Here is a 13,333-nt window from a genome sequence, read left to right as displayed (position 1 = left end):
ATCAATAGTGTGCATCAAGAACCACACAGAACTTGTGTTCTCTCAGAATGTAGTATCTTATATAGAACTGTGAGCTCCTGCAAAATGTATGTGAGACTGGGACTGCCTCAAGACAACCCTTGAAGTAAAGTCCATGACAATCATACAATGCCTATAACAGGGAAATGATAAGAAGGATAAAAGGTAAACAAAAAAATGTAACCTGCAATCTATAACTTGAAATCAACAAGTCAAACCAATTCTATGATCAAAGCTCATTTTGGTAGATCATTTGAGTACATTTCCAAACGGGATTCACTTTTCTATAATAACCCTTTGCCCTGCACTCATCTGTTGCTGTTAGGATGAAATAAGACAGTGAGCTCACCACATCCCATTGCGAGCCCCTATCTGCCGGAGCTGTTGTGATCTCCACCCACTAAACGTCACATCTCCACCTTAGCTGTCAAAGAAAAGTCCGTTATGTGATTCATTGTACCTGCTCTACCAGGCGGGCAGCCAAGTCGCAATTACGAAGGTCCTCGAATGCAGCACTATATCAATAAGAAGGTTAAAAAACACGCAACAACCGAGTGAGGCATTGTGAGCATTATCGTTTGTTGTTACGGAAACCAGTCTCTGTGGTTGAAAATTGCATACAGTTTATCTTCAACTGGCCATTTCTTCCGCTGTGGGTGGCCCCGAGTCAGTCATGGCTCCCCGGGCGGTCCGGTTCCTGCTTCTCTTCCCGCTCCTGATCCGTGTGCGCTCCTGCCGCGCGTTCACCTGCCCCGTCGTCTGCCGCTGCGCCGCCGACGCTCTCCAGTGCAGCCAGGACACACAGCTGGCCTCCAAGACACCACCGGCACCCGTGTCCCGACTGTGAGTAACTTTAAACTTCATCGTCTACCGCACAGATTTTTCCCCTCCCAAATCGTTTTCCCCCCGGTGAAATTTCAATGGCATCATTGGAGTAAAGATTTAAGAAACGCATAGTATTGCAGTAACGCAGTGGAGTTTTCTCTTGAAATTTTACAGCAGGTTGACACAGTTGCCCTTGAAAGAAGTTCCCAGTCATGCCTTCAAAGAGCTGATCAACATAACGAGAATGTAAGTTTTTTTCCCCCCTATTATTATTATTTTCATGTTTTCTGGTGCTGTTAAAGAAAAAAAAAGGATCCAATTAATATGATGTTGGGACTACACGGTCCCAGAACAAAGCAGGGTGGAGATGAAGAACAAGTTGGTGTCAAATGAGACGTGAATAACAAATGCTGATGCAAATATTGTGCAATATTTAATATTGCACTTTCCATGTCAAAGAAAAATATTCTTCGACATTTAATCTACACTTGAAAGGAAGAATGATCTTTTTCGGTTTGTAAGTAATTTACCTTGGAAAAAAACATAATTCTTTGCTATACTGGAGTGAGCTAAAAATAAGTTCATGATCGTGATAAAATTATATGGTTTTTACTGTTTGCTTTGTCTTGATGTCTTATTTTATATTTATATTTTATCTGTCACAACACCCATGTTTTTATGTTAACATAAGCAGCAACTTTGTCAGAGGATTAGACATGAATGCCTCCAAAAATCCTTTGCATATATGGTGGGGGGTGTGATGTCGGGAACAAATGGAACAAAATAAATCACAGTGTGACAGTATAATATATGAAAGAGAGAGACAATTTATGGACAATGTATTAAATGTGGTGTACATTACTCATAAGTAACTCATTAACATAAATTATTGCTTTTATACTTTGATGCCAAAAAGCCTTATAAGTAATGGAATTTGTTATTTATATCTTGCTTAATAAAAAAATATCTCTTTTCAGTTTTTCTAGAAGTGGGTACATTTCTTGATGATTAGTTGCTGATTAGGTCCCTCTTTTATCACTGTTTACAGCTACTAAATTCCATTCTGCAAGCCAAATTACATCTTGAATTGTTTTAAAGAATTGACTGCGTTTCATTATTAACATATCTCTTCATTTAGATAAACAGATACTAAACGTTAGTTTGCCTGCAGTGAAATCCTTCTCAAAATGAATTGGCATTGAGCGCTCAGCTCTGCTGACCCCCTCAGGGACAAGGCTTATCAGTCTCAGATACTTACGGTGCTTCAATGTGATAAGTTCATCATTTTCTAACACAAGAGCTGGACTGAGATTTTCTCTAAAAGATGACAGTTTAAAGCCACAAAGTTGTTGGCAAAATGCCGTTAATCACTCAGCATGTTTGAAATAAAAACAATGTCACAGATATTTCAATTGGTGTTGTTTGTTGAAAGAGGAAGGCTCAAATCTTTAGCAGGAAGGCATGAAAGTAAATGGACACAGTGGTGAAGAATAAGATGGATTACAGCTCAGCGGAGAGGCGACCAGGCCTCCATCAAAAAAAAAACAAAGCATTTGAAGGACAAATCGAGAAGTCTATTTGACTTTGTTTGTCTCTGAAAGTCTTTGTTTAGTCCTCCTTTATAAGCATCTTCACTTCGTCTTCTTGGCCCAGATGAATGCTTGATGTATGTTGGGTGTGATTCCAAACACCAGGTGAAAGGAGTATACATGAAGCACCCTTGAAATATGAAGTGTTGGTGCTGGTATTTTAATATTTCCCCCAAGGTTTGTGCTCTAGTATCAATCACCTCTGTCCCATTTTCCAAAGATGAGCATGTAAAAATAAGAAAGGGAGACCTGTTGTGTCGATCTTAAATTCTTTCTCATTAAAATTCTGGCTTATTTGACTACATAGTTTGAGTCATTTTACAGAGTGGGCATGATATTTCTCTTTGTTCCTCAGCGAGATTTCTCAGAGTGACTACATCACAGGGATTCAGAGACACGCGTTCTTTTCCATCCACAGCCTGACAGAAATGTAAGCGACACCTTCTACAAGGCATCACATCCGGAATGCTTATTGAAAGCAATTATTCACTTGAGTAGCTGCTGTGCTGCTGTGTGTTTTGCATGTCATTTTACTTTCAGATGATTAGTCTCTTTTTTAGAGTTTCAGAAAGTAGTACTCTACATTCAGAGCAGCAGATGTATGAATGAATCTTTTTGTTTACTCCGACTGACAACATCATAACAACTGATATATTGCTATTTTTTTTTCCATAGCTCTGTGCACAATATCAAGAGTCTGAGGGTTATTGAAAAAGGTGCCTTCACTGACCTCCCCAAACTGAAATATTTGTAAGTTTGCCTGTCCTCAAATTTACTGAAAATCTATATATCTCAACAAATGTCTTTTATTCAAATAGAAAGTTGATATTCATTGTTTTGCGTCATTTCGATACAAACATCGATGTCCAACAAGTTCTCATCTTTAATATATCGAATAGAGCAATATGCTAAGTGGGTAACCTATATAGTCGGTTTTGTACATGCACGCTCCCTTTGAAATTGGCTCAAGCAGACCTTGGCATTTACATCCCAGGAGCCGCAGGTGGCTCAGTCAGAGCATGAATGAAAAAACATTTATTCTGTTCATGTTATACAAGTGTGTTGCTTTTGTTATCATCGATTGGGCTCACCACCATTGTTCAGATTTCTCTTATGGCCCCTTGTATACATCAATTGCCCATCCCTGGTTACTCCCTTTCAGCAAGTCTTAAAAGGCTGAACAGAGTGTCTAAATACCAAGGCTTCATTTAGAGAAAAAAAAGGATTTTAATAAGTGTTTGCTGTCTGTCTATGGTAAAGTCTTGATGCAGTAGGAAGTGATATAACACAAGAATCGCCATGATGTAGGTAGTATGTATTTGCTTTCCTTTTTATCAATTTGAATGTGATTACATATAGGGCTGAAAGTGATGGTTTAAAATTCCTGCATTCAGCAGTCTGTTAGCAGATTTTTTCCAGCTATAGCTTGAAGGCACTGCATTTAAAATATGCATGTTTTGGGTTTTCAATATGGGTATATGATGACTTGATGGAGGTGTGGTGCCGGTCTCATATGCTGCCATTCATTATGGAATGCAAATCTAGGATGAAGATCCTACTCTCTGCTGCAGCACAGAGAGGGTCCATTTATCTTTTCATCATACCAGATGGTTCATGAATAATGGGCAAGGTTAAATGGTGCATTCCTTTAGAGCTGGACAATATATCCAAAAAATGTTCAAAGTGAAAATGCCATATTCCCTTTCTTGTTAACCTTAAAAAACTGATTGATCATTTATTGACAAGTTGAAAGGGCAAACATCCTCGAGTTCTGATTACATGGCATCATGAAAAACCTTTGCTGAATCATCAGTTGAATGATTAAAATACACAGCAAACTGCAGGATCTTTGAAATGTCCTTTAGCTTGAATATTGAATTAGAAAATAATTCATTTCTACATCTATGTAGAGATGTGATATCATGGTCAATTATCTCAACAGGAGCATTTCAAACACGGGGATGATACACTTCCCAGACTTCACAACCATCTCCTCCTTGGCGCCAAATATTATCTTGTATGTAATCTCATTTCAATTTGTATAATCGCTTTTTTTTTTCTGCATGTCACATCAGTTTACGTTCCTTCTATTTTAAGATGTACTGTCAATGTCACAGTATCACTGACCCCACCACAAATCCTCTGGCTGGGTCAGAAATCATCATCTGGTAATTTCGCCAACCAGCGTGAATGTATGTTATCTCATTCCGCAGAGAAATGGCCGACAACATGAGAATCGAAAACATTCCTGCTAATTCTTTCCAGGGAATGGCAATGGAATATATTGACATGTGAGTGCAAGTGCCAAATTCTTTGTCTTCTTAGCACTTTTATTGAACTTGAAGCAACAATTTGTCACAATTGGCTGAGGATGTTTTTGATGTTTATAAATCTCCTGATGTAATCTGAATGTTCTGACCTTGGTGATAGATTCGTTTGACTGCAAAATGAGATGAACAACATTATGCCCTTGACAGGAACCTGGTGAGAAATGGTTTCAAGGAAATAAAATCTCATGCATTCAACGGAACCAAGCTGACCACACTGTAAGTATTTTTACCATCTACATTTTGTCTCTTTAATGCAATGTGTCTGTGTTGGGGTAAGTTGATCAGCTTTAAAGTTATTTTCTTTCTAATCATAAAACTGAGTGTACCAGTAAACAAAGGTTACATAAGACTAAACAAAGATTGGATGCCCGTTGTTTTCTCGCTCTGCCCCGTACTGTTGAATGTTGACAGGGACGAGATGTGAGCAGACACCCTTTAATCTAAAAATAATGCTCATCCTCCTTTGTGTCAGGTTGAGAAAACACAAAGCAGAAGTGAAATACTATTGGGCATTGTTCAGTGTTTCAGCTGAGTCTTTTTCTCATACTGTGTCAACTTTAAAAGCTGAGTATGGATTGGAGGTAACTTGTTTGGTAATTCTTTGTCATTGCTTTTGTAGAATTTTAAGAGACAACAGATATCTTAGAAACATTGAAGAAGATGCTTTTGAAGGAGCCTCAGGTCCAAGTTCTCTGTAAGTTCCAAGAAATCAAGTTACCAAAACGAATGAAGGCTGAAAATGTGTTATGACAATATCAGGCAGTCAGCGTGGAAATGGAAGTATTCATGTCTTCTCTCACTCGAGCAGCTCAAGTAAATGTGTTATGATCACATGATTTATTCACAGATGTATTCAAGTGGCTCTGATGAAGTCCTGAAAGATGCCACATGTTAAAGGCTTCAGCACATCTTTTTGGACATTCATCCTTCATTTATAAGAGAATCTACAAAACAATCTGAATGAATCGAAGATACAGTCATTTTGTTAACCAAAGACGTTAAGAAGCTTTGGAGCAAGATTCTTCTTAGAGTTAATGTTTCAGCAAACCTTTGTTGCTTGGGATCAGCAGAGAAAGGAGGTATTAATGGAAAATCAATCTGACAAAGCCATTCACCACCATCTGATCACAACTCGGCATGTTTTCATCTGCATTCATTATCGCTTGTGAATTGGTCCAATTGTAGACATCATTACTCAAATACAACTTCATTTGTATTTCTAGAACCAGTTCCTAAACCTCAACCAGCAAAAGTGTATGAACTCGATTCCTAACTGATGAGTTATAAGATTTGTGACCACAACAAAGAAGAAATACATTTAATGATTGTACTGAAAAGTTACTGACATATAATGTTACTCCATATCAGGGGAGGCATGGCTTAGGAGCTCCAGTGTCTACCAAGTAATCTGGTTATTTGTCCTCAGAGACTGCAGTGACGCAAAACTACCAACTACTGTAGTGCTGTAGGGCACCCATCATTGATTTCTGATTGATTTGTACATTTGTGCGCCCGAAGTAACAATCCATTTATTACGTAAATCTAATAGATTTTTAAATAGACATCTGAAAGAAAGTAACGTGAAAAGTGGTAAACTGTAACTTATGCAGATTGTATTTAATAGCTGGGGGTACAAGCTTTGTCCCTCAAGGTTTGTAATGATTTGGGTTTTTTTTGTTTGTTTGTTTTTTTGAAATCGCATACTGAAATATGGTTGGGCAGTTTTATTTACTGCAATGTAGTATCCCATTTTAACATATATGATGGTCATGTGTGAGTGAAAAAGGAAAATACTCCACCTCATGAGTTACTGAGGAGGTGAATTATTCTCTCTCTAAATCATCATTTGACTGCATTTGGGCTGCACCCCTGAATTGACATATATATTCATGTTTTATCTTTTATTGTAAACAATAGGACACTGACAGTCTGTCTATGTAAACAACCAACAAGGCAGTCAGGATTTCTGAGCAGAGATTAGGGTACAGATAGCAGAGGCCGTAATGCATATTAGTCTGCAAGGTCTCGGATTGTAAACAACCAACATTAGAGATAAGAACTCTTCTTCCTATCTTATTTTTGAATTATTAGTTGTGTTTCCTGACATCCAGGAATCATTTTGCTCATGTCTATTATGATACTCAAGATACTCTATATCTGCATATATTCAGATTAAATAGTTTCCTTTTATATTGAATTGGAAAAAAATGTGTTCTTCTATGTTCATCTAACAGTGACATACAAGCCAATAGTCACATTATGCCTTGCACATTTTTATTATTTTTTTCTTTGCCTACTTTAAGCAGCTTTTTTGTTTTTTCTATATTTTAGGTAATCATGCATTTTTTCAAGCAATTGTTGTTGACACTTCTTAGGGGACATTTAAATAACTGTGGCAATCCCCGCTATGGATTTTACAGAGCCCCCTGAACATCAATTCAAGCTTTGTCTGTGACTTAAAACTGTATCTTTTAATGTTTGATGAATTCAGTGATTCATAGACATCAATAATTACAATCTGTATTCTTCAATGAAACATTCCTGTTGCGAATGAAACTGCCCTGAAACTGCATCTCTTGCCATCGTCAATTAAATAACCGTCCATATTCCCCGTTGTGGGAAAGATTGCCGTGTCACCTTTCAACAGACTTAATATTCCAAATGAAACGGCAGATGGGTCACTGCTGTTGTTGTGGCTTGAAGTAGTCTTATGGTTTTGTACAGCACTATCTAAAATGTCTACCTTCTCTGCATGTGTCATGCAGGGATATTTCCTCCACAGCTTTAAGTTCCCTCCCCCGTAAAGGACTTTGGAAGGTGAAATTTCTAAAAGCCAGCTCTACTTTTGCTTTGAAGAGTCTCCCTCCACTGGAAAACCTTGCTGAACTGCTAGAGGCAGAACTCACCTACCCGAGCCACTGCTGTGCTTTCCATACATGGCATCGGGAACAAAGGTAACCGACATGCTCATCTAGAAGTGGTTCATCTATTTCCATCTGCTGATGATCCGATGAGGCAGCAAGATTATCCACACTTTGGTGATTAGTGCGGTAGTGTCTTCTAACATTTACCCTCTTTTTGTGTGTTTACAGGGGAGGTGCCTCGAAGAATTTTACAATGTTTTGCGATTTCAAAGAAACAGAAATGTGAGTCTTTTCAGGGGTGGAAGGAAGTTCATTGGGGTCTGTGAGGCATTTATTATGGTTAAACTACTTTATTCTTAGTGGAAACCTTGTCAATTTCATCAGACATAGATTGACATGCATACATACTTTTACAGATAATATTTCGAAGGCCTTGAAATTAGAAAAAAGCTGACCGTATTGTCTAAAATGTACCCCTCCCTAAGCCCTTTTCAGAGGGCTGGAAGATAACAGCGATCTTTGGCACGGTTTTCAGATTTATAAAACCATGCTCAGGAGTTGTTCTGACTCATAGACTTAAGTTATTGTTTACCTGTTGCTAATGCTGAAGTTTTATGCCCAGGTTTTTCAACCTTCAAATTGAGGTTGAAAAATATCTAACCAGACCTGTACTAGTTTCATAGGAATTGTTACAACTCTTTATACTTTTTCTTTCAATATGACAAAAAAGCACTGCAGGAACAAAATGTTACCAAGTGTTGAGTTAAACAATTTTGAGAGAATTTAAAAAGATGAGCTATTTTGCCACAAGCAGAAAAGACAGAATGGCAAAAAGTGACTGATGTCATCAATTCAGCTATTGAAGTTCAGAGCTCCAGACCATAAAGGAAGACAAAAATTAAAGGTGTAGCTTCAAATGGATCAGTCTGCACACTTCAGCTGTTTGAGCCACAGGTTGGCTGGTTTAATGCACCTCCACCAAACAGTTGACTGCTGAGCTTTTCATCTTTTAATCTACTATCAATTTCATAAAACACACCCCTTACATATGAATTTGGGGGTAACTATAGCAGTTTTGGCATCATAACAACTTGTCTCTGAGTCATTTAAGATTTGTTTTGGTGTCATCTACAGTACAGTGCAGCAAACCTAATTTCACTAGCAATGCAATAATATTAACCTGCTCAGAGAAAATGTGCACAAAATCAAACTGATTAAACGTAACAAACGTAACAAATGTAACCTGCAGCCCCCATACTCTTTTTTTTCCCTTGTATTTTCCCTTGTATTTTCTCTCAGCATGTTTTCTGAAGATTACAGTTGCATCAGTGGAAAGAAGGGTGCTCCAATAAATGAATGCATAAACAATCTTCATCTTCTTCTTCCTCTTCTTCTTTTTTTCCTTTCGGCTTTTCCCTTCAGGGGTCACCATAGCGAATCAACCTTCTCCATCTAATCCTAATCTTAATATCCTCCTCTCTCACACCAACTACCTTCATAGTCTCTCACTATGTCCATAAATCTTCTCTTTAATCTTCCAGAAACCCTCCTTCCTGGCAGCTCCAATTCCAGCATCCGTCTACCAAAATATTCTCTATCCCTCCTTTGTACATGACCAAACCATCTCAGTCTGGCTTCTCTGACCATCTCCCCAAAACGTCTAACATGTGCTGTTCCTCTGATAGACTCATTCCTAATCCTATCCATCCTGGTTACTCCCAAAGAGAACTTTAGCATCTTTATCTCTGCAACCTTCAGCTCTGCCACCTGTCTTTTCATCATTGTAACTGTTTCTAGTCCATACATCATCGCTGGTCTCACCACTGTCTTGTACACCTTTCCTTTCATTCTGGCCGATAGTCTTCTATCACATAGTACCCCTGACACTTTTCTCCACCCATTCCAACTTGCTTGAACCCGTCTCTTTACCCCTTTTCCACACTCTCTGTTACTCTGGACTGTAGACCCCAAGTACCAGAAATCCTCCAACTTCCTGATCTCCACTCTCTGGAGCCACACTGTTCCACCAGAGTTCCTCTCTTTCACACACATATTCTCTGTCTTGCTGTGACTAACTACTATCATTCCTCTCCTTTCTAGCGCATACCTCCACCTCTCAAGATTTTCCTCAACCTGTTGTCTGCTCTCACTACAGATCACAATGTCATCTGCAAACATCATGGTCTAAGGAGGTTCCTGTCTAACCTCATCTGTCAGCCTGTCCATCACCACTGCAAACAACAAGGGGCTCAGAGCTGAGACCTGATGGAGTCCCACCTCCACCTTGAACTTCTCTGTTACCCCTTCCGCACACCACACCACTGTCTCACAGCTAGCATACATGTCCTGCACCAGTCTAACATACTGTAGTTCTCTGACACTCCAGATTTCCACATAGAATACCAGAGCTCCTCTCTTGGCACCATGTCATATGCTTTTTCTAGGTCTACAAAAACACAATGCAGCTCCCTCTGGCCTTCTCTGTACTTCTCTATTAGCATTCTCAAAGCAAATACTGCATCTGTAGTACTCTTTCTAGGTATAAAGCCATACTGCTGTTCACAAATGCTGACTTCAGCTCTCAGTCTAGTTTCCACTACTCTTTCTTATAACTTAATTGTATGGCTCATCAACTTTTCCCCCTATACTTGCTGCAAATCTGCATATCCCCCTTATTCTTAAAAATAGTCACAATCACACTTCTTCTCCATTCTTCGGACATCTTCTCACTCTCTAAGATCCCGGTGAATTATAGAGTCCATTCCTCTGGCATCTGCTCACGTCTAAGATCCTGTTGAAAAACCTAGCCAGAAAGTCTACTGCTGCCTCTCCTAGACACTGCCATACCTCCGCAGGTATATCATCAGGACCAAGTGCCTTTCCACTCTTCATCCTCTTCAATTCCTTCCTCACTTCACTTTTACTAATCTCTGCTACTTTGTGGTCTACAATAGTCACCTCATCTACCCCTGCCTTTCTTTCATTTTCCACATTCATCAGCACTTCAAAGTACTCTTGCTATTACTCTTCTAGCATCTGTCAATACATTTACCTCTCTATCCTTAATCACCCAGACCTATTGTACATCTTTTCCATATTTATCTCTCTGTTTTGCCAACCTGTATAGATCAGTCTCTCCCTCCTTTCTGTCCAACCAAACATACAGGTCATCGTATGCCCTTTGTTTTGCCTTTGCTACCACTATTTTTACCTTACGTTGTATCTCCCTGTACTCAGTTCTCTTCAGTCCTCTCAGTGTTCCACTTCTTTGCTAACCGGTTTCTCTGTATATACTCTCCCCGACTACCCAGAGCCTTTCTCAACTCCTCCCTGAAAACCATACAACACTCCTCCCTTTTTAGCTTCCTCCACTTTGTCCTCTGCTCTACCTTTGTCCTCTTGATCTTCCTTGTCACCAGAGTCATCCTACAAACCACCATCTTATTCGGTCTGGCTACACTCTCGCCTACAACTACTTTGCAGTCAGTGATCTCTTTCAGGTTACCTGGTCTATACAAGATGTAGTCTACCTGCTTGCTCCTACCTCCGCTCTTATAAGGTACCCTATGTTCCTGTCTTTTCTGGAAAAAAGTGTTCACTACAGCCATTTCCATCCCTTTTGAAAAATCCACCACCATCTGTCCCACTCATTCCAGAACTTCTCCTCAAACTCACATCCCACCTGCTGGGCATAACTACTAATTACATTGAGCATCACACCTTCAATTTCCAGTTTCAGACTCATAAGTCTATCTGATATACTTTTCACCTCCAGAACATTCCTAACAAACTCCTCCTTCAGGATAACTCCTACTCCATTTCTGTTCTTGTCAGTACCATGGCAGTACAACTTAAACCCTGCTCCTAAACCTGGTCTCCCGGACACTCCCGGACAGTATATCCACTTTCCTTCTCTGCGCCATGTCAACTCACTCTCTACCTTTTCCTGTCATAGTGCCAATATTCAAAACCCCTAGTCTCAATCTCAAGACGCTTGCCTTTCCTCTTCTCTCTCTTCTCTCTCTGCCTCCAAACACGCCTGTCTCCTCTCCTTCTTTGACCTACACTATACACTTTATACTAATGCATAAACAATATTGTTCAATATATTGCACTGTTTATCTATTTACATGTATAATTTTCTGCATTTGTTCTCCTGGGATCATATTGTTGACCATGTGTGTCCTCTAGGGAGCCCACCACAGACAGCGCGAGTGGTAATAATGACATCAACTTTCAGTATCCAGACCTGGAATTGGATTGTCTCAGCAGCCCTTTAGTCAAGTGCACACCAAAGCCTGATGCCTTTAACCCTTGTGAGGACCTCCTTGGATTTCCCACACTGCGCTGTCTCACTTGGATTATTGCAGTTTTTGCTATAACTGGTAATGTTGCTGTGTTAGTCATACTGCTCATAAGCAATCACAAACTAACAATTTCACGTTTTTTGATATGTAATCTGGCCTTTGCTGAACTGTGTATGGGGCTCTATCTGATCCTTATTGCTTCCATGGACCGCTTCTCACGTCACCAGTATTATAACTACGCTACTGAATGGCAAACAGGCCCTGGATGCAACATAGCTGGGTTCCTGACAGTGTTTGCCAGTGAGCTGTCAGTATACACACTGACTGTGATCAGCATTGAGCGCCGGCACACCATCGCTAATGCCATGTATGTAAACAAGAGGCTGCGAATGTCTCATGTGACTGCAATGATGGCAGTTGGCTGGAGTTTCTCCATTCTTGTGGCCCTGCTCCCCCTTGTGGGCGTGAGCAGCTATAGCAAAGTGAGCATCTGTCTGCCTATGGACATCGACAAACCGGCCTCTCAGTTTTATGTGGTAGCTGTGCTTGTACTCAATGTTGTCGCTTTCCTTGTGGTTTGCTATTGCTACATATGCATTTACCTGAGTGTCCACAACCCAGAGCATTCTGCACGTCATGGAGATACAAAGATTGCTAAACGCATGGCTGTACTCATCTTCACAGACTTTATTTGTATGGCACCCATATCCTTCTTTGCTATCTCAGCAGCATTGCGAATGCCCCTCATAACTGTGTCTCATTCAAAGATTTTGCTCATACTATTTTATCCCATCAATTCGCTCTGCAACCCTTTTCTGTACACAATTTTCACTCGGGCTTTCAGGAAAGATTTGTGCCTTCTGATTAGTCGCTGTGGCTACTGTCAAGCAAAATCCAACATGTACAGGTCACAGACTCAGGCTTTCAACATCACTGGCACCAAAAAATTGCCCACCAAGAGAAAAGCACACCCACTAAGTGTCTATGCGTATCATATGAAAATGAGGGGCTGCTTTCTGAGCAAGGGAACCACATGATTAGTGAGAAAATAAGCATCAACTTGAAGGCAATCCTCAGTGACTTTCTAGAAATCCAGCATTTCTTCTACATTTATGCCAGGAGAGATTGCATACATGGGATCTGATCTTGTCTGGTGTAGTTTACAAAGTCACAATTAAACAGGACCAAGTGACAGCTGGCGGAGAAGTTAATATTGCACAAATCATGTACAATGGTGATTAGCAGATTAGACATTTTAAGTTTTCGCAGCAAAACAAGTCTATCACTGCTTGTAATTTATTGACATAATTCATTTCCAGCAGAATTTTTGTGGGATGCTGAGACATTCAGAAAAAATGTTCCTTCCAAAAAAAAAAAAAGGTCAATATTTTGTGCTTGAA

At 39.8% G+C, this 13,333-nt stretch overlaps 1 protein-coding gene across 1 annotated transcript; it reads left to right on the top strand.

Annotated features, from left to right (window-relative positions):
* The first annotated feature begins 691 nt into the window (after positions 1-691).
* Positions 692-12,970, top strand: LOC147236386 (lutropin-choriogonadotropic hormone receptor-like). Its single transcript, XM_086167773.1, has 11 exons — positions 692-861; positions 1,018-1,089; positions 2,788-2,862; positions 3,108-3,182; positions 4,375-4,449; positions 4,646-4,723; positions 4,910-4,978; positions 5,382-5,456; positions 7,528-7,716; positions 7,855-7,908; positions 11,818-12,970. The coding sequence occupies exons 1-11, from the start codon at positions 692-694 to the stop codon at positions 12,968-12,970; spliced, it is 2,085 nt and encodes a 694-aa protein (XP_086023899.1).
* Positions 12,971-13,333: the final 363 nt, after the last annotated feature.

The sequence above is a fragment of the Fistularia commersonii genome, chromosome 2, assembly GCF_037954325.1.
Source record: "Fistularia commersonii isolate RoL2024-O1a breed Wild chromosome 2, RoL_Fcom_v1.0, whole genome shotgun sequence".
Classification (NCBI taxonomy): Eukaryota; Metazoa; Chordata; class Actinopteri; order Syngnathiformes; family Fistulariidae; genus Fistularia; species Fistularia commersonii.
The sequence above is the reverse complement of the archived record's forward strand: the minus strand, read 5'-3'. Positions and strand labels throughout refer to the sequence as shown.

Excerpts from the sequence above, each read along its gene's own strand:
- LOC147236386 (XM_086167773.1), top strand. The coding sequence starts at position 692 with ATGGCTCCCCGGGCGGTCCGGTTCCTGCTTCTCTTCCCGCTCCTGATC. Across the intron at positions 862-1,017 it reads CCGGCACCCGTGTCCCGACT|CAGGTTGACACAGTTGCCCT; the intron begins GTGAGTAACTTT and ends GAAATTTTACAG. Across the intron at positions 1,090-2,787 it reads CTGATCAACATAACGAGAAT|CGAGATTTCTCAGAGTGACT; the intron begins GTAAGTTTTTTT and ends TTTGTTCCTCAG.